The sequence below is a fragment of the Panulirus ornatus genome, chromosome 13, assembly GCF_036320965.1.
Source record: "Panulirus ornatus isolate Po-2019 chromosome 13, ASM3632096v1, whole genome shotgun sequence".
In the NCBI taxonomy this organism is placed as follows: domain Eukaryota; kingdom Metazoa; phylum Arthropoda; class Malacostraca; order Decapoda; family Palinuridae; genus Panulirus; species Panulirus ornatus.
Genome location: NC_092236.1, coordinates 54,498,337 through 54,519,096, shown reverse-complemented (window position 1 = coordinate 54,519,096; position 20,760 = coordinate 54,498,337). Strand labels below are relative to the sequence as shown.

Here is a 20,760-nt window from a genome sequence, read left to right as displayed (position 1 = left end):
CTGTACAAAGGCAAAGGAGATAAAGGTGAGTGTTCAAATTACAGAGGTATAAGTTTGTTGAGTATTCCTGGGAAATTATATGGGAGAGTATTGATTGAGAGGGTGAAGGCATGTACAGAGCATCAGATTGAGGAAGAGCAGTGTGGTTTCAGAAGTGGTAAAGGATGTGTGGACCAGGTGTTTGCTTTGAAGAATGTATGTGAGAAATACTTAGAAAAATAAATGGATTTGTATGTGGCATTTATAGATCTGGAGAAGGAATATGATAAGAGTTGATAGTGATGCTCTGTGGAAGGTATTAAGAGTATATGGTGTGGGAGGTAAGTTGCTAGAAGCAGTGAAAAGTTTTTATCGGGGATGTAAGGCATGTGTACGAGTAGGAAGAGCGGAAAGTGATTGGTTCCCAGTGAATGTCAGTTTGCTGCAGGGGTGTGTGATGTCTCCATGGTTGTTTAATTTGTTTATGGATTGGGTTGTTAGGGAGGTAAATGCAAGCGTTTTGGAGAGAGGGCAGGTCTGCTGTCGATCAGAGGGCTTGGGAAGTGAGTCAATTGTTGTTCGCTGATGATACAGCGCTGGTGGCTGATTCGAATAAGAAACTGCAGAAGCTGGTGACTGAGTTTGGTAAAGTGTGTGAAAGAAGGAAGCTGAGAGTAAATGTGAATAAGAGCAAAACTATTAGGTTCAGTAGGGTTGAGGGACAAGTCAACTGGGAGGTAAGTTTGAATGCAGAAAAACTGGAGGAAGTGAAGTGTTTTAGATATCTGGGAGTGGATTTAGCAGCAGATGGAACCATGGAAGTGGAAGTGAATCACATGGTGAGGGAGGGGGCAAAGGTTCTAGAAGCACTGAAGAATGTGTGGAAGGGGAGAACATTATCTCGGAGAGCAAAAATGGGTATGTTTGAAGGAATAGTGGTTCCAACAATGTTATATGGTTATAGGGTTGTGCGGAGGAGGGTGGATGTGTTGGAAATGAAATGTTTGAGGACAATATGTAGTGTGAGGTAGTTTGATCGAGTAAGCAATGAAAAGGTAAGAGAGATGTGTGGTAATAAAAAGAGTGTGGCTGAGAGAGCAGAAGAGGGTGTATTGAAATGGTTTGGTCATATGGAGAGAATAAGTGAGGAAAGACTGACAAAGAGGATATATGTGTCAGAGGTGGAGGGAACAAGGAGAAGTGGGAGACCAAATTGGAGGTGGAATGATAGAGTGAAAAAGACATAAAGGAGGGTGAAAGGCGTGCAAGGAATAGAGTGAATTGGAACAATGTGGTATACCGGGATCGACGTGTTGTCAATGGATTGAACCTGGGGTAAACCATGGAAAGTTTTAATGTGCCTGGATGTGGAAAAGGAGCTGTGGTTTTGGTGCATTACACATGACAGCTAGAGAATGAGTGTGAACGAATGTGGCCTTTTATCTTTTCCTAACGCGACCTCATGTGTGGCGGGGTGGGGACAGGAATGAATAAAGGCAGAAAGTATGAATGTGTAAATGTGTATATATGTATAGGTCTGTGTATGTATATGTATGTATACGTTGAAATGTATAGGTATGTATATGTGCATGTGTGGGCGTGTATATATATATACATGTGTATATGGGTGGGTTGGGCCATTCTTTCATCTGTTTCCTTGCGCTACCTCGCTAACACAGGAGACAGCGACAAAGAATGATAATAATATAATAGTAACAAAATACCAAAAACAGTGTCACTCTCTTCCTTCTGCCATTTTAGTTGCTTGCAAGTGGAAAAAGTAAAATGAACACTATACACTCATCAAAAAAGAATTCCCAGAACCTGATTGCAAATGACATCCTAACAACCAAAATTCTTTTATAATGAATCAAAAACAAGGTAAATTTAAAATGTTTGGGGAAGTTAGGTAAGGTATTCATATGTTCCGTTAATTACTATAAGCATTTTCTATACTTTTACCTTACACTTTCCCCATACACTTTAAAACAGTGTTATATTGCCCTGTATCTATCTGGTCCTTGGGGTTTTATTTCTGAAGTGCAACTGTGTGCAAATCATTTCCTTTCCTTTTAAACTTTTATAAGACATAACCATTACATCCAATACAGTTCCTCAACTTTAGTTGTTCAAATTTCTCTTCATCAAATTCTATTAGATTCTCCTCTACATATTTGTATTTTTAGGACTTCTTTCATTTTTTCTTTGTCCTTTTCAGTTTTCACCAATTAATTACCCTGGTGCCATCTGCTAAATAGCACATTACACTTTCTTTTATATCCTTGTCTCTATGTCCAATTTCATCATCATGAAGGCATATACTCTTCTTTGAGGAATTCCTGATTAAACATCTTGTATAGCTGACACAGCTCCATTTGTAATTATCTTGAATTTTCAGTTTAACAGAAATTCCTTGACTCATTTTCCAAATCTACCTCATATTCCATTTTTCTACTTTTCAAAAAAATCTTACATCTTACTGTGCTGAATGCCTTAGCAAATGCAAGCATTGCTTTTAGATGCAGTAGCACCTGTCTCTGTGCACTTTTGCCTTGTACAAATCCATGGTGACCTTCATCAATGTGACTGTCATTGATTGTTTCATTATGTGTTTCTTTCTCACTTTTCCAAAGACTTCAATTACATGTGAGGTCAAGTTTACATACCGATACTTTTTTGATAAAAGCTTAGATCTTTCCTGTTCTTCACTGACATTCATACCATTAAAAGTATTTCAGTTATTCTACTGTCACTTAGGCATGTATTATTCTCATTACACACAGTTTGACCATCATCTCTGTCTGTTTTGGGTAAACTGCTGAAATTCATTCTTGGCCTAAAGTTGAGTCTTCTTAGTTCATCTACATCTGTTATTACATCATTCTCAGTTACTTCAACATCAGTGAAGGCATACAAGCCAAACTAATTAAATGGGCAGGAACTTGATAGAGAAAGACATTTCTTATTTGCAAATAAATATGACAAGATTTTGTTAAATGGCATGATGAGAGGATAGCATTCACCTTTAGAAAATCAAAAGTTACAATGAATGAGTCATGTGAGTTACAAATTATTAAATCTCAAGTGTGACATAGAGAGACTGTATACTTGTGAATTAAATGCCAGCAGCTCCCTTGTGGGTGAAGCAGAAAGGAAAGACAGTTACCTGGACAAAGGAATTACACATGACAGCCCCTATGCACCCATCATTAACCATCCTGGTACTCAGGCAGTTAGTACTCAGAAAATCTCACTGGTCACTATCTGTCTGCTACTGAGAAAAAGAAAGTGACTTACCCCATCAAGACTGTACTTGGAGAGAGGACCTGTTCCTGTAAACTCCTTGAGCACATCTTCCAGCTTCTTGGGAGAATCTGAAGGAAAAATAATGCAAATTTTATTGCACAGTAAGAGGAGGCAAGACTAAGGGTGAGATGAGAGGTATGGAAATTTGAGACTGAGGTGTACAATAAGCAAGCAACAAAAAAAGAAAAAGAAAAAAGATAACAGAGAATGAGACCATGTGAGAGTAATGACTTTTTTTTTTAAATCATTAAAGCATAAAAACTTTGGAAAGAACACTGTTGACACAACAAAGAAAAATCCATTAATACTCCTGGGGTAAATTGTTGTTTAAAGATGCAGCTAATCAAGTTCAGGGGTGATGTAAAGACCTGCAAGGAGATGAATGATAAGTTCTAAAGTGTTTCCAAAGTAGAAGGCTACAGACCCTCCACCAGCAGGATGAAATGGGGGTGAAGGCATTGGAAAGCATTGAGAGAAAAGACACAAGCGGCCTACAAAGATCCTTGACCCATTTAAAGCTCAAAGTCCTGGTGAAGTTTTTCCATGTATACTGAGGATAAGGACAGATATGCCTGACACGAAGAAATAAGTAGTCTGGTCAATTCGAATACACCAGGAAGCAAATGACCTCAATATGACTATCCAAGGCGTGAGTTACTCTGGATTCTCTTCCTTCGAGGCAGCAAACCCATCCTAGCCATACCATGATCTTGGGTCAAATGTATCTTGTCAATTACACATTATTATAAAGTTTTGCTGGGAATGTTACTACAGGTTTGTAAAGTGCTGTACGTGCTTATTGGGGGAAAGACTTAAGAGGTTCTTTGGAATATGTGTCGACTGGGGAGGGCCAAGAGGTTTCTGGACACTTCTTTTCCCTTGGAGCATAAAGGTACAGTATGACCTATGACCTGATATTTTACGGTCAGATCAAAGTCCAAGCCATCATAACTAAGGGTCGTCCTGTCGAACTTATGTGTTGTGCGGGCTACATATGATAATACCAAGTCTGGCTAAGAGTTAGCTCAAAGTTAATCAACTTATTGGATTTTAAAATCCCACTCTAATGACGGCTGGTATGAAGATGACTCGTGAGCCGATATATGGAATCTAGCAGACACTTTTTGGAAATGACGCATGTTACTTTTTTTTTTTTAACTAGCCACCATAATCATAGCTACCATCAACCACATGGGTACTACCACCCATGTCATCATCCTTACTACCATTGTGTCACCATTCACATCATGACCGCCATTATCATAAAAACAAAAACCAATATCGCAACCACCATCATGACAACCATCAACACTATTACCTCCATCATTAAAACAGAACCACAATTAACAGTACCACCATTGCTTACCACCATCACCATCAACCATCACCACTACCACCACAAGCATCCACACTCACCATCAGAGGACATAATATTAAATCAAACAAGAGACTTGTCAAAAAATATATTTATATGAGCTACACTCTAGGTATAAGAATGGTGGATGAATGGATATATATATATATATATATATATATATATATATATATATATATATATATATATATATATATATATATATATATACACGGTTAAATACAGAATGCATGCATGAATTTAAAAAGTTGTATGATTATAATGTTCAAGACATTAGGAGCTCTATACTGTACAAATAGGTACTAAACCACCACAACCCTTATTAAACAACCATGAAAACCACCATCTTAAAACCTACCACCAACACCACCATCAGAACACCACCACGACAATCCTCCTCCTCCTCCTCCAACTGTACAACTCTGAACAAAAGATAGTCAGCAAGACGACAAAGGCCACAAACAAAGGGTTCACGAGAGGTATTTTGGTCTGGAATCTCCCGTTATTTTCCTCTCCTGGATCTTGATGATGCCTTTTGGATATACCGTCAATACCACAGGATTCTGCGCTGTCACTGGTCAGCGTGGCAACGTGTCTTGATGCAGACTGGTTAAGGGTGGCGACCTTGACTTGTGTGCTCCACTCCCATTGGCTGATTACCCTTGACCTCTTCATATTCACTAGTTAAAGGGCTCTTGCTCAATGCCCCTCCCTCTCCTTGGCTGGTTAATATAGTCGTGTAATTAACAGTGACTGCCCTCCACCCTCATTAATAATGAAATTATGAAGGCTTCCATTGTGTACTTGATGGTGAATGGCTGACGGGGGCATACACTTCTCCAGTTCGGCTGGTTGGCTCGATATGATTGGCTGAGGGGGAGCCTTTCTCTATTCTCCATTCCCACCGGCTCCTTTGGGTTAGCTGATGGAGATGAAGACTCCCTCTTGTCGTCTGACCTAATTGGTTGATATCACTGGGTTCTCTGGCGCTCACTAGTTGATGAACACGTACTCTGTTCCCACCGAGTGTGTGTACGTGATTCCGACTGACGTGTTTTTCTATTTATCTATTTACAATCACCCCAGGACCAATTTCTACGAACAGAGTCTTGGCATCACCCAGGACCTCCTTGTTAAAGTCTACTGCAGCCCCAAGGCTAAGCCACTTCAAACTGCAGGGAAATGCAGACTCCTTGGAATGTGAAGTTTCTTTGATGAGACAGTTCTCTCAAGCGATAAAACCAGGCCAAAAGGTGACATTTTACGCGCGGTGTAACTTCGAGCAAGCGGAGCCCGGTAACGCCTTCCAGTGGATCAAATCAGACAAGCACAGCCCTCCTCCATCACTGAGAAATATGACTAAGTTCATGATAATAATAATAATAATAATAATAATAATAATAAACCGAGCAAGAAGGCAAAAATTTTGAATGATGATACGGCCCTAGAGCACGACGGTATGACCCTTGAGCAGGACAATACGACCCTTGAGCACGACGGTACGACCCTTGAGCTCGATGGTACGGCCTTTGAGGACAACACCCTTTAGACATACCGGTTGAACTATGACTGTACCCTATAAGTTAAACTCCCTAGGGCTTGAGTAGCTTGGTGTGTGGAGGAAGGGTACATACAGATGTACCTTGGCGTATGGGGGGTACAGGCAGGTGCAAGGCTTGTGCAGCGTGGCGTATGGGGGTACAGGCAGGTGCAAGGCTTGTGCAGCGTGGCGTATAGGGGTACAGGCAGGTACAAGGCTTGGCAAGGCCTGGGTAGCGTAGCATTGGGCTGGTGGATACCCTTGACGAACGATACAGCAGCACTGATACAGCATCAGAGAAACGGTACAGCAGTGTTTCCCAGGACTGTGGTGGCTGCCAAAACTGTGGAACATCTTTTCCAACAAGTTTCTCCCTTAATTTCAAGTTATGGTATTTGGTTGCTTGCTGTCCCCTAGCGGGTTTAAGAAACTTTGAAAGTTATGATCAATACGTCCCTTATTCAAGTACATCTGTTAGACGAACGAGTTAAGAAAAAAAAAAAGAATGCAGTAAATTGTTGAGTAAGTGTTGTTCCTTTAAGTAATTTATGGTCCTTTTTGGAATGATAGTTTCCATAAGTTTACTAACTACAGACGTCAGGAGAACTAGGCTTTAGTTCCCGGGCAGGGACTCGTTACCCTTTTGAAATACTGGTGTTACACTGGCAAACTTCCAATCCTCCGGAACTTTTCCAGTAGAAAGTGACTTTTTGACGAGCAGTCATAGGCTAAAACTATCTTTTTTTTTTCTATTTCATTATTTTTAGATGAAACTTAACAGGGCCTGCCGTTTCATTTGTTATCACTTCATTTAATGGCAAGTGTGTATCTTAAACGTGTCAAAAGGAGGAAAAAAATTTTCCCCTGTGCTAGCAATGGGTCTGGCTGGATCTGGAATATTATGTCTTTAGTGATATATGTGAGTGAAAAAGAGAAAAAAAAACTTTATCGTTTTGAACCATGTCATCATTTCCGGTAATCAGCGAACCACTGGCTGGAGGAGGAGTCTCTTGCTTCTAACATCACAACCATAGAATTCTTCTTGTGCTACTTCCTATGTTACCACTGACGCCTCATATTGACATATTCACATGCTAAGTGACACGGAACGGGTGACCGAATTCCTTTATCAAGACCATCTTATATGCGCTACATATATATTTATACCGTTATATATTATCCCAGCCTAAACTGGGTATCCATCCATTTATCGAGCATCCCCAAGGGAAGGATGAACAGCTGGAATGTCCACAGTCCCAAGGTTCGAACCCAGGAAGGTCCGTGCGTGCTCCATAGTCAGCAACGCGCATTTATATAACTTCATGTTGGTTTTTATTCTCTGACTTTATATGTTATTTTCCACAGACTACTAGCAGGTTTTTTTTTTTCATTCAGTGTTCCACTATTCTGGTTCCGTGCTGGCACGCGCTCCCTCTACTATAAATTTCTTATCGTTTTCATCGACAATTTCACCTCAACTTATCCTGTTAAGAGCAAAGCCAAGATCATGATACTTTGCATGGAAAAAAATCAAGCTTTTTAATACCATCGTCCCCACTTAAGAATTACAATCAGCGCTGAAAGCACTTTCAAAAGCGGTATGTTTCATCAATTTTACCAAACTGTTCCCCAACAGCTTTACAGCCAAGATCCTCATTCACAACTAAAATTAAATACGACAGTTTCACTTCACGAGCTGGTTACTCATCGAGTTGCATATAAGGTGGAGCGGCTTCCTTTGCTGAACCTGGCGCACTCAACGGGCCGCTCGAGTTCAAGTTCGCATAGGTTCGAATCCTGGTTCAATGTAGTCGACAGATCACCCAGGTGTTCATCTTCCCCTGGGGGCTGGTTGATAAAATATGTACCTGGCTTATATATATATATATATATATATATATATATATATATATATATATATATATATATATATATATATAATATGGCTTTAATGAGATGGCCTTGATCAAAGCATTCAGTTGACCGTGCTGTCTTAGCTCACATAGATATAATGACTAAACCAAGTTTCGGTAGTAACATCCACGTCGCTGGAAAAGAATTCTCCCCACTCAAGTTACCGGTATGTTTAACGTCATGTTCATGACAAACTTCTGCTACCGGATCGAAAAAGTCTTTGTCCTTCTTTCCGTACAAAATTAAGATTAGACGTAGACAGATAAGTGCAAGACACCCCCGCCTGCTTTGTTTCCTTGGTCCATATCAAACCGAGTGTACCCTACCAGCTGCATATTCAGCAAGGGAATCTCGTTATATAATATCTACCCAAGAGTCTGAGGCACCAACCCTCCCATGAATTTCTCCCAAGGTAGCTGTATCTAACTCTATAAATCTAATAAATGACTGAAAATTGTTGTAAGAAGTACTTGGGAAAGGGGGGGGGGATGGATGCAGGGGGCTTACTGTTTATGGAATGAAAATAATACCCTGTGTTTATGCATTTTAACTCCCTTTAAAAAAAAATAAAAAGTTTAACTAGTCAATTATCGAATGCGTCCCCGGTGCCGATCCTCAACTAGTCAATTATCGAAGGCGTCCCCGGTGCCGATCCTCGGAAGAAATCATGAAATTATAATGTTGTTAGCTTGGTGCCTCCTCTGACCTTTCCATGAGTTTGTTGGTGGTACCTGCATGGCAGATGACAAAAGGAATGCTAGCCTCCATAAGGGAAGCATCATCGGTAAGTGCCGGGCGGCAAAACTTATCCTGCAGACTATCAAACGATAGTTCACCAATCATGTGACAGAGCCTTCTTTTTACTTGCCTACAGAACCATGCAAAGCCTGCATGTATGATGTAATATTCTACAGAAATGTGTACGTACTTTGTTGGACACGTAAATTTTGGCTAATGCTTTGTTTATAAGCCACAACGTTGGTCTTGGTGTGTGCATGTCTGTGATGCTTGTATGTTTAGGGAGGAAAATGGTTTAGCTTAGTTACCGACTGGTGGATGGAGCTTCTCTCATGGGTTGCTTCAACACTCCATGGTCGAGGTCTTGAATGTCGATAGTCTTGTGTCTTCCTTGTCTTAATGTTTTTGGCCATTTTTCTTGTGGTACTCCCCTTCATTATGTACCAAAGAAAAATAAAATAAAACTAGTTTGTCTTCGGCATTTTTGATATTAGGTTACTTTTCATGCGTGACGAGTTTTAGTCTTATTCTGTACCTTCTTTAGTTTCAGCCAGCGTGATTTGGAGGTGAGGTGTGTATACAGGAGAGTAGGTAAATATGGGGAAAGGGTCACGGCTTCTATGAGGCGTTGATCTTTGCTTTCCAGGTTGGGACCAAAATCTACGCAGGATAGTCAGTCATGGCTGCTTTGTTAGTAGGTTATAATACTATATATCAAGCCTCGTTGTTTTAGTATATGGCCCATGATTTCACACTTCTGATGCAGTCCTATTACTCTCCACGGTTAGGTCGCCGAGTTTCATCTTCCCCCAAGTGCCACAATGGTGAACTTAACGTTTGTTTTTTATTTCGCAATCTTCTTCGAAACTGTTAAGAATGGAAGCCTCGCCCGGTCACACCTCCTCTCTCTTCCTCCTTCCCTCCCGGCGCGCCGGCCACATTCTTCTCCAACTCTCATGTTACCGCCATCTCGCACGTCGTAAATATGCACGCGGAACAACGAATGTTTGTAATAAAGCTCGGAAATAGGGACAAATGTGAGCTGAATATGTGGGCGGTGGTTGGCAGCATGTGCAAGCGAGGAGAGGTACCGGAGGAGAAAGAGCCCGAGTGGCCACTGACGGTGGGGTGAGGAATTAGCCCGAAGAATTTACTCTTCAGAAAAAAAAAAACAAGGTTAAACTATGATAAAACATCCCTCGAATTATTTAATTGGGGATAGGATGAAGGGGCTTACTGCACACAGGCTGCGTTATTTCTTATCAAAACGCATAAGCAGACTCGTTAGAGAAGTATGCCAAGATGTGCAAACATCAAATCACTCAGATAACCCATTCTCTGTAAAGTTAGCAGGCCAGATCCTTGTTAGATGTTTAAGCAGATTTAAGCGAGCGCAGCATCCTACGAACGTTCAGTCAAATTGTGATATATCAATTTAGTTTCATCAATTTCCCAATAGGAACAAAAATACAAAACATTAATTTCAATCAAAACCCCGGAGGAGTCTTAAAAACCCTAAGTCAGATTAGGTCCAATTTGAGGAAAGCTTCTTTTCACTTTCATCACGCTCTCTCTCTCTCTCTCTCTCTCTCTCTCTCTCTCTCTCTCTCTCTCTCTCTCTCTCTCTCTCTCTCTCTCTCTTGTTCCTTGGGGAAAGAATATATGCAACCTCAGTTAGCTAGTGCCTCCAGCAGCGACACTATATATATATATATATATATATATATATATATATATATATATATATATATATATATATATATATATCGCTCAGCAACTTCTCAGAAAATAACCAGAGAATAACATCTAGACTTACTGAAAGATGGTTGTCCCGCACTCGATAGGAGCTTACAAGTATTGAACGTTTTACTTACAGTTACATAGCTTGGAGTCAAATTGTGGCTGAGGTGGAGGCACTAGTACTGTGTAAGGCAACAATATCTATTTTACCGATGATGTACATCAATTTGATTATCAATTAAACATAAAACTTTTCCTCTTATAGTTGGAGTAAAATCAAGAGGACCAATGACCAGTTGCACTGAGTTTTGAGAGTTTTAGAATTTTTACTCTCTTGTTTATTATGAATATGACAGTTCGTGTTGCGTATTTGCTCATGAAAATACGAGCTATGCGAAATAAAAGAGATAACTCCTAGTTATGTATACACAGGCCACAAAGAGAAACACAGACACTTCTCATCACAATTCATGAAAAAAGATTTGCCTCCCGGATCACCACGCTTTTTAAAGACTGAAAAAGAAAGAAAAAGAAAAAAACTGCAAGTTTCATTCCGTTATTCTAATTCTGACCCACAACCTCGTTTTATATGAAAAAAAAAAATTCAATCCCTCGTATAAACATTTAAATTTACTTAGAAAATAAGAAAAAAAAAAAGGGGGGGTTTTGAATAAGTACAATGTGTGCCAGGATTTCGGAGAATTTGTTGGAAATAGGGAGACACGATATATATATATATATATATATATATATATATATATATATATATATATATATATATATATATGAAACTAATTTCATAGGCTCTTCATGCATATCTCTCCAATTTCATTAAAGAATTAAAGTTATTTTTCTAAGACTCGCCTTTTCTCCTCAGCGTCCTGGATGCCTTTTCTTCTTGCATATACCCTTTTCCCCTCAACTTCGGCCTCTCTTCCATACCCTGTTTATTTCTTCTACTATACATTTGGACCTGCTCAGTCCCCAGCCTTTTTATTTGCATTAGCGCATCTTTTCCATTACGTTGTTTTCTCCCAGTACCCTAACCTTTTCTTTTCACTGTACACTACCTTTTTTTTTCATGGATATTTGACGCCCAGCCGTTTTTCTCCGCTCCATCTCTAATCCTTTTTCAAATGTCCAGCGCTTTTTTTCTTTTTTTTGTCGGTTCTCTAACTTACTTTTTTCCCTTATGCGTCTTACTCCTATATCCACTTCCAGCGTCTTTTCCCTGCCTGATAACCCGTCGCACATTTTCCGATGCACTGCATTTCATTTCTGAGCCCCATCCTTTTCTCCAGGCCTTGCCCCCCTCCTTTTTTTTCCCCTGAGCCCTGCTCTTTTACCAGCTCTCTCTCTCTCTCTCTCTCTCTCTCTCTCTCTCTCTCTCTCTCTCTCTCTCTCTCTCTCTCTCTCTCTCTCTCTCTCCTTGCTATTTTTTTTTCGTGTTTTGCTTTTTTGTTGGCGAATGAACGTTCCCTGTGTGTGCTACGCTTGCCTTCACTCCTTTCTTCCTCTTCTTTGCTTAGCTTGCCTTCATCATTCTTTTATCTGTTTTCTTTCTTCCTCTTGTGCGTCCTACCTTTCTACGAGGCTAGTAACACGCCTGATGAGGTTTGTTAACGGAGTATTAATTATTCGTCTTATACAAATAAAATTCTCGGGGAAAAAAAAAGGGACAATTCATACAGGCGAACTCAGGATAACCCACAAGACAACACAGTGTGTGGGTGTGGGTGTGTTGGGGGGACTCGATGGTCGATCCCCATGGAAACGGGGAAACTTTCTGTAGTGGTAAATCAAACCTGAAAGCTGGTGCCCAGGGGAAAAATCTGGCCTTTTGATTATCACTGCCTGGGAAATTGTCCCTCTGAAGTCTAGTACGAGTGAGGATGTTCTCTTTGTAGCTTGGTGCCCGTGAGGATGTTCTCTTTGTAGCTTGGTGCCCGTGAGGATGTTCTCTTTGTAGGTTGGTGCCTGTGAGGATGTTCTCTTTGTAGCTTGGTGCCTGTGAGGATGTTCTCTCTGTAGCTTGGTGCCTGTGAGAATGTTCTCTTTGCAGCTTGGTGCCTGTGTGGATGTTCTCTTTGTAGCTTGGTGCCTGTGAGAATGTTCTCTCTGTAGCTTGGTGCCTGTGAGAATGTTCTCTTTGTAGCTTGGTCCCCCTACTACTACCCCCTACTACTGGGAAGGAGAGATGAGGAACCACGATCGAATAACGGTGGACAAGAGAGTAGAGCCTTGGACTTCAGTATACTCCTATATTCAAAATCCTACTCGGTGCTACCTCACACTGTTACCAGGAAGGTCTAATTCACCTCACAACCTGTCCTCATACTAGTCAACATATCCGTAAGTCTCCCCGGGGCCCCTGTCATATATGGGGACCACAGCAGCTGTGGGGGACCACTTTGCAGACCTTGCAATGTGAGGGGGGAGACCATAACAGCTGTGGGGGACCACACTGTAGACCCTGCAGTATGGGAGGGGGCCACAGCAGTTGTGGGGAACCACTATGCATACTTTGCAGTATATGGGGACCACAGCAGCTGTGGGAGACCGTAGTGCAGACCCTGCAGTATTGAGAGGACCATGGCAGCTGTGGGGGGCCTGCACTGCAGACCCTGCAGTATGAGAGGACCATGTCAGCTGTGAGAGACCGCACTGCAGACCCTGCAGTATTGAGAGGACCATGGCAGCTGTGGGAGACCGCACTGCAGACCCTGCAGTACTGAGAGGACCATGGCAGCTGTGGGGGACCGCACTGCGGACCCTGAATCATTGAGAGGACCATGGCAGCTGTGGGGAACCGCAATGCAGACCCTGCAGTATTGAAAAGACCATGGCAGCTATGGGAGGCCGCACTGCAGGCCCTGCAGTATTGAGAGGACCATAGCAGCTGTGGGAGACCGCACTGCGGGCCCTGCAGTATTGAGAGGACCATAGCAGCTGTGGGAGACCGCACTGCGGGCCCTGCAGTATTGAGAGGACCATGGCAGCTGTGGAAGACTGCAATGCAGATCCTGCAGTATTGAGAGGACCATGGCGGCTGTGGGGGACCGCACTGCAGGCCGTGCAGTATTGAGAGGACCATGGCGGCTGTGGGGGACCGCACTGCAGGCCGTGCAGTATTGAGAGGACCATGGCAGCTGTGGGAGACTGCAATGCAGATCCTGCAGTATTGAGAGGACCATGGCGGCTGTGGGGGACCGCACTGCAGGCCGTGCAGTATTGAGAGGACCATGGCAGCTGTGGGGGACCGCAATGCAGACCCTGCAGTATTGAGAGGACCATGGCAGCTGTGGGAGACCGCAATGCAGACCCTGCAGTATTGAGAGGACCATGGCAGCTGTGGGGGACTGCACTGCAGACCCTGCAGTATGAAAGGACCACAACAGCTGTGGGGAACCAACACAGTGCGGATTTCCTCCGAGCTGCATGACGTCTGGTTCTGGCAAACCAGATCGTCAACATGCACATATTCATCTTCGAGTTAAAAGTACCAAGTGCAAGGAATTCATTATTCTCATCTAGTACCGTCCAAGACTTCTTCAAGTTTGCTTTCACTCTGGATAACGCTCATTAGAATCTTCATTAGGAGTCTCAATGTTTACGGTACTTCAGTTTTTTTTTTAACGGTATATGTCAAACTACGCTCATTTAAAACCTGAAAAGTTATGAATGAAAGAATGTTTGAATTCAAATGTGGGAAAAAAAGAATATTATAAGAAAGTATCTGACGAAAGATCTTTTGAGCAAATAAGATGTAATGATTTTCATTATCTTTTTTAACTTCAAAAAGTTTTCGGGCGAACAGTGGCGCGTGGCGGCCATCAAGCCGCCACCCGCAACACCAGCCATGACGGCTCAGTCAACATTGAGCCAGGAAATGTAAACGCTCCAGCAGTCACCAAGGGACGGAGGGAGCTAAACCTGGTGGAAAAGTCATTATACGATGATGGAATTTATGCAAAAACCATAGCAACAGGGACTAGCACCAGCATCAGCCTGAATGCCCAACCCCCACACAAAAATTCATACTTGGCAACTGTCATTTGTTTATGTAGATAAGACAAACGTCAGGACTCGAGAGTTGAGCCAACCAGCTGGCCTGGGGTCCGGGTTGGTGGGACTCTGGCAGGCAAGAGAACATAATATCTTCCAGTGGGATAGCTTTGGGACACTGTCACCATATCATGATACATCTGGCTACACAGGCAGGCGAAACACGTCCACGGACACCTCAGTATTAAGGTGATGTACACATACTACTTTACATATTACTACTTACGTAGGAACGAGAGTGATTAAAAAAAAAAAAAGAAATTGGCTTTGTAGAAATGTAGCCACACTGCGCTATATCCCTTCCACATGTTGAACCATAATGTAAACACGGTTTAACAAAGCGAACACTGATGGTGGAATTTTTGTATTCCTCACCTATGGAGTATTTAGCGGGTATTTTTATTGGGTGTTGAACTCTTGTAACTGAGAGGAACACAAAAAAAAAACAATAACAATGCGTTATTGTTTAAGGTATGTACATCAGGTAGAATAGCCCAGGGTGCAATGAGCGAGTGGAGGTGCACGATTATTACCGGGGAAAGATAGGTCAAGTGAGGTAGGATGAGTAATAAAAAGGGAAAGGCTTGGCAGAGGTCCCGTGACGCTGTTGAGGAGGCTTGATGAAGGAGGACCACTTGGGAGAAGTGCGTCGTGCCGAGTCTAATGGAGCTCCTGTAGGAGGTGGGTGTGGCGCGTCTCGCGGTTCATGGAGTGTGTGAAGCGGCTCCTGGTTTAGGCTTGGGCTGCTTTGAGTGCCGCGGGGCGTGGCCGTAGCGCCCTTGTGGTTAGTAACAGCTGCTGCTCTTGACGGTTGGAGGCGATGAGTCCTACGTGAGCCCTACCGAAGGTGGGCGTCGGAGATGAAACCTGCCAGGAAGGTGAAACGTCAGGAGTCACGCTGGGACTTCTACTGACGGAGGAAGTTGCTCTAAGGGAAGGCTCGAGTCTCGTGTCACATGGCTAAGACTTCAGGTACCGGAGTCTTACAGTTGTTGACAACTACCTGCCTGCCTGCCTTCTGGCGGTGATGCCCCGAGTATATAAGAGGCAAAGAGGTCAGGTCATGAAGGCGGTCTGGGAGGAGAAGCTATTCCCCAAGGGCACTAGAAACGTCGCAGCCAAACGCTCTGGCATCTCTCCATCCTGTTGGTGGACTGACGGTAGGTCCCGTAAGAGCGGCTCTTATGATGGAGGTCAGGTCCTACGTCTATTGAATGGTATAATTACAGGGGCAGCTTCTGACACCTGCCATCGCCGAACACCGAGTATGGGTGCCATGGAATAATACTACTACAGGTGCAGCCAGCCGTACGCTAGGCCACCAAACTCGTTTCTCTGGGAATTATTTAAGGTTAGGAGAGGTCACACGCCGTGACCTGCTACTAGGTCATGGCGCCGTCAGTAAGGTACGATCTATGGGGTACGATACCTAGAGGTCGTAGAGTCGTGTTGCTACAGGCCTGTAGGAGGCAGCCAAGAAGGAGTTGGACAAGAATGGGGTCGCTCGGGCGAGATCCACTTCAAACCCAAGATGGAGGACGATGGGGCATTCAACACACATATACTCCACCTCCACCATAACCCCAGGCACCTCTTCATCTCTCTCTCTCTCTCTCTCTCTCTCTCTCTCTCTCTCTCTCTCTCTCTCTCTCTCTCTCTCTCTCTCACACACACACACACACACACAACCACGTCAACCCTCCTAAGCCTAAAACAACCCACGTATGACCTACGTGTATCAATATTTGCCTGAAAAAAAGGTCAAGACTTTTTTTTTTTTTTTTTACTGTCGCTAAGGTAAACACGCCATTAACGGGGACGAGGGAATAAGGATCACTTAGGCCTTCCTCCCTCCCTCCTGCTGGAGCGTTTACGTCCTGCGTCAACGCAAGGCTGGTGCTAACGTGTCACTGTAACGCAGTGTGTGGCAGTGATGAAGGTTGTCCTGCCTTGCGGCGAACTTGATGTTCAACTGCTCGCGGCAGCAGCGACGGTGGTGCTTTGGCGCTCGTAATTCATCTCTCTCTCTCTCTCTCTCTCTCTCTCTCTCTGAAGTCCTATACCGTCGTGTGCGACGTCCGTCTTCCTTCCAACCTGCTCTGGTGGCGTTGTCTCCAATCACTTGAGCGTCTCACGCAACGCGCTCAGCCCCTCCGGTGACCCGCCTGGGAGAACGAAAAGTCCCACGCTTCTCCCCAGCGCCACCCAGGGCCTTTTAGCCATCCCTCTGACCACGATCCTGCCGCCCCACCGCCCACACCCTTGGCCGACCCTCCCTATATCTACCCATCCTTACCTACCCACGCACCCCACCTCGGCCATACTACTACCCCCCTCCCCGCCTTCAAGCAACCCGCCCCTCGGCCACAAAACCGGGTTCTTCCAAGTCTCACCAACTTGCTCAGGACATGAATAGCGACATTACACTCACAAAGCCATTAACAGCGAGGATGTCCTGGGGGAGAGGAAGTGTGTGGCAGGGAGGGGAGGGGTGGCCAGGAGAGGGTAGTGTGGAGGAGGCCTTCCTCCCCAGGAGAGTGTGGTGAGGATGCTGGCTGCCCCAGGCAGAGTAGTGAGAGAACCTGTCTCCCCAGGACAGTGTAGTGAGGGAACCTGTCTCCTAGGACAGCAGAGTGGGGGTTCTCTCTCCCCAGGACAGTGTAGTGAGGGAACCTGTCTCCCCAGCACAGAGTAGTGAAAGAACCTGTCTCTCCAGGACAGTAGAGTGGGGGTTTTATCTCCCCAGGACAGTGTAGTGAGGGAAGCTGTCTCCCCAGGACAGTGTTGTGAGAGAACCTTTCTCCCAGAACAGTAGAGTGGGGGTTCTGTCTCCCCAGGACAGTGTAGTGAGGGTCTTATCTCCCCAGGACAGTGTAGTGGGGGGTTCCTGTCTCCCGAGAAGGCTTGCTTCCCCCAGGTCAGTGTAATGAGTGTTCCTGCTTCTTCAGGACAGTGTAGTCAGGGAATATACCTCTTCAGGATAGTGGAGAGAGAGGAGGGGAGTCCTATCTCCTCAGAACAGTGCAGTGTGGGAATCCAGACTCCCTAAGCATAGTATAGTGAAGATGGGTCCACCTCCCAGGGCAGTGTAGTGAAGATGTCTGCTTCCTATGGACAGTTTAGCTGGGAATCTGCCTCCCTAGGATTGAAGGGCGTGGCTCCCCAGTACAGCGTGATGAGGGGGCGTGGCTCCCGGTACTGGGCGGTGACGAGGGTGACTCCCAGTACAGCGTCGTGAAGGGCGGACATGGCTCCCGGGACAGTGTGGTGAGTGAGTTGTGGCTCCCGGTACAACGTAGTGATGGGGGGGGGTTGTTGTTATTGTGGGGGAAGGGGAAGGCAACACGGATAGCCAATATATCGCAGTGTATTTATTGCTTGAATGAGGCGAGTCTCCCCCACTCGGGGGCCAAGACGTAAATTGTTCGGGAAGGTCAGAGGTCGAAGATCGTCATGACCACCCACACCTGAGGCTGACAGCTATTGTACACGCCAGGGGTGACCCGGGACACGCACACGCACACACACCCACACACCACCTGTAGCGCCGGGCACCAGCTTAACCTTAACGATGCTTTGGGAGGTCTTCTAACACTTCTAACACTCCTCCCCAACAACTCAGCTCCACTGCTCAATAAGGGTGTTAAGAGGTCGCGTAGCCTGTTGGGGTTACGTAACCAGCACACAGCCTTTGCTGGGAATTCCTCCAGCGTACAGTTCCAAGCGCTTCTAGTTGGTTGCAGGCAATACATGAAAGAATTTTGAGCCCCATATGGTCATACTCTCTTCCTTTATTAGTGACTTATTGCACCCGTGAATTCACTGGTATTAAGACAATCTCCCATGCGTTTCGTGACGACTGGAAACTTCTTTTGTTTAACGTAAATTGGAAACCATATCCTCCAAGATCTACGAAATGTAAATTTTTATATATTTCCTCCCGTTTCGCCCCCGGAGAGTACAGAGCCACAGGTTTTCAGCCATTCCCAATGGTCCAGATTCTCGACAGCCTTCAATGCTGGCTGTATAAAAGGTCACTGCAGACTCCCCAGTACTGGAATTTCGCCCATCCAGGAAAGGTACAAACGTAAGCACACAGCAGTATTATTCTTTTTTTTCGAAAGATCAGTATCTTAAAGGTTTGTACGTGTCATTCCTTGAAGGTAGATCGAAACCAGTCTTCTGTCTCTCTGGAAGAGGCTGAAGATACGTAGTAGTATCCAGTCTTCTGTCTCCCTGGAAGAGGGCTAAAGGTCCGTAGTAATATCCAGTCTTCTGTCTCTCTGGAGGAGGCTGAAGATTTGTAGTAGTAGTATCCAGTCTTCTGTCTCTCTGGAAGAGGCTGGAGATCCGTAGTAATATCCAGTCTTTTGTCTCTCTGGAAGAGACTGCAGGTCCGTAGTAATATCCAGTCTTCTGTCTCACTGAAAGAGGCTAAAGGTCCGTAATAGTATCCAGTCTTCTGTCTCTCTGGAAAAGGCTAAAGGTCCGTAGTGGTATCCAATCTTCTATCTCTCTGGAAGAAACTGTAGCTCCGTAGTGGTATCCAATCTTCTATCTCTCTGGAAGAAACTGTAGCTCCGTAGTGGTATCCAATCTTCTATCTCTCAGGAAGGGGCAACTACTGCTCTTCTGTGGCCGGTAAAGGTAAGGTGCATGAGACATTATCTCTTCGTTGTACTCTGCCGTACCGAGAAGTGATGGCGCCCGTTCCTGTCTGCTTTACCCGAACTACGTTTCCTTTCTTCCCTTCTCCCATGACGGAGTCGTGGCAACTTAATCACCCATCATAAAGCAGTCTATTTTCGACGCCCCACCGTAGGAATAGATTGATATCTCTTAATTCCTTTTCGCCTGCTGAGATCAAGATCTCCATAATCATTCCAGCGTCACCTGGAAAAGCTTGATATGAAGCTGTGGTTCGTATTTACTTCTACGTCAGAATGTGGGAATGGGAGAGAGAAATAGTAGAAAGGAAAATGGAACCCCTTAAAGAAGAGAGACGATTACTGTAGAGGTGCTAAATTAAGCCCGGTTTACAGGGACGTGTTGGGGGTGTGTTAAGAAGTTATAAATCCATTATACATTTTTTTATCGGTTATTCCCATCTTTAGGCAATTAGTGAGGTATGACACCATGGTCACATGTATCACATCAGCATTTTTATTTGTTCTCTTGGTGTCTGTCATTCTACCCACAGGACCAAGCAACTGAGAAAGACAAGATCATTCGAATTCTCGCCCTGACACCATGTTGTCCTGGGTTATGAAGATTATAATGTTGTCCTGGGTTATGAAGATTATAATGTTGTCCTGGGTTATGAAGATTATAATGTCCTGGGTTATGAAGATTATAATGTTGTCCTGGGTTATGAAGATTATAATGTTGTCCTGGGTTATGAAGATTATTATGTTGTCCTGGGTTATATAGATCATTATTTGGTTCCATGAAGTCTATTAAATTACAATTAAGAACTTTTTAAAACATCTTAATTACGTGTGATGTTGACGCTGCTAGATTGTAGGTTTTTATGGGGCTGTTTTGTTTCATCCTTTGTGAAGCTTTAACTTGCAAATCAGGTCCAAACTTTCTGGGGTTATACTACATAACTTTCTGGGGTTATACCAGAGAACACTCTGGGGTTATACCAAATAACACCCTAGGGTTATACCAGATAACTTTCTGGGGTTATACCAAATAACACTGGGGTTATACCAGATAACAGTCTGGGGTTATACCAGATAACTTTCTGGGGTTATACCAGAGAACACTCTGGAGTTATACCAGATAACTTTCTGGGGTTATACCAGAGAACACTCTGGGGTTATACCATATAACTTTCTGAGGTTATACCAAATAACACCCTGGGGTTATACCAGATAACTGTCTGGGGTTATACCAAATAACACCCTGGGGTTATACCAGATTCCAGCGTCTATCTTTTCCAGAGGATGCTCAATCCTCGAGCGGATGACATATTCTGCTTTCCTTCTACAAAGGCAGAGTTCCGGGAGTCTGGTCCAGGGGCAGAATGAACTGTGGCCATGGTCTAACCGACCCCGCTCATCAAAGCTCTACGTAGGGTGAATAAGGACGATATCAG

At 44.0% G+C, this 20,760-nt stretch overlaps 1 protein-coding gene across 1 annotated transcript in view; it reads right to left on the bottom strand.

The window, feature by feature from the left end:
• The window catches only part of Dgk (diacyl glycerol kinase 1), a 150,230-nt gene that overhangs the window by 55,559 nt on the left and 73,911 nt on the right, over positions 1–20,760 (bottom strand). The window contains exon 3 of the mRNA XM_071668967.1: positions 3,277–3,353. Within this exon, the coding sequence (XP_071525068.1) occupies positions 3,277–3,353 (77 nt within the window). The remainder of the gene's footprint in view (positions 1–3,276; positions 3,354–20,760) is intronic.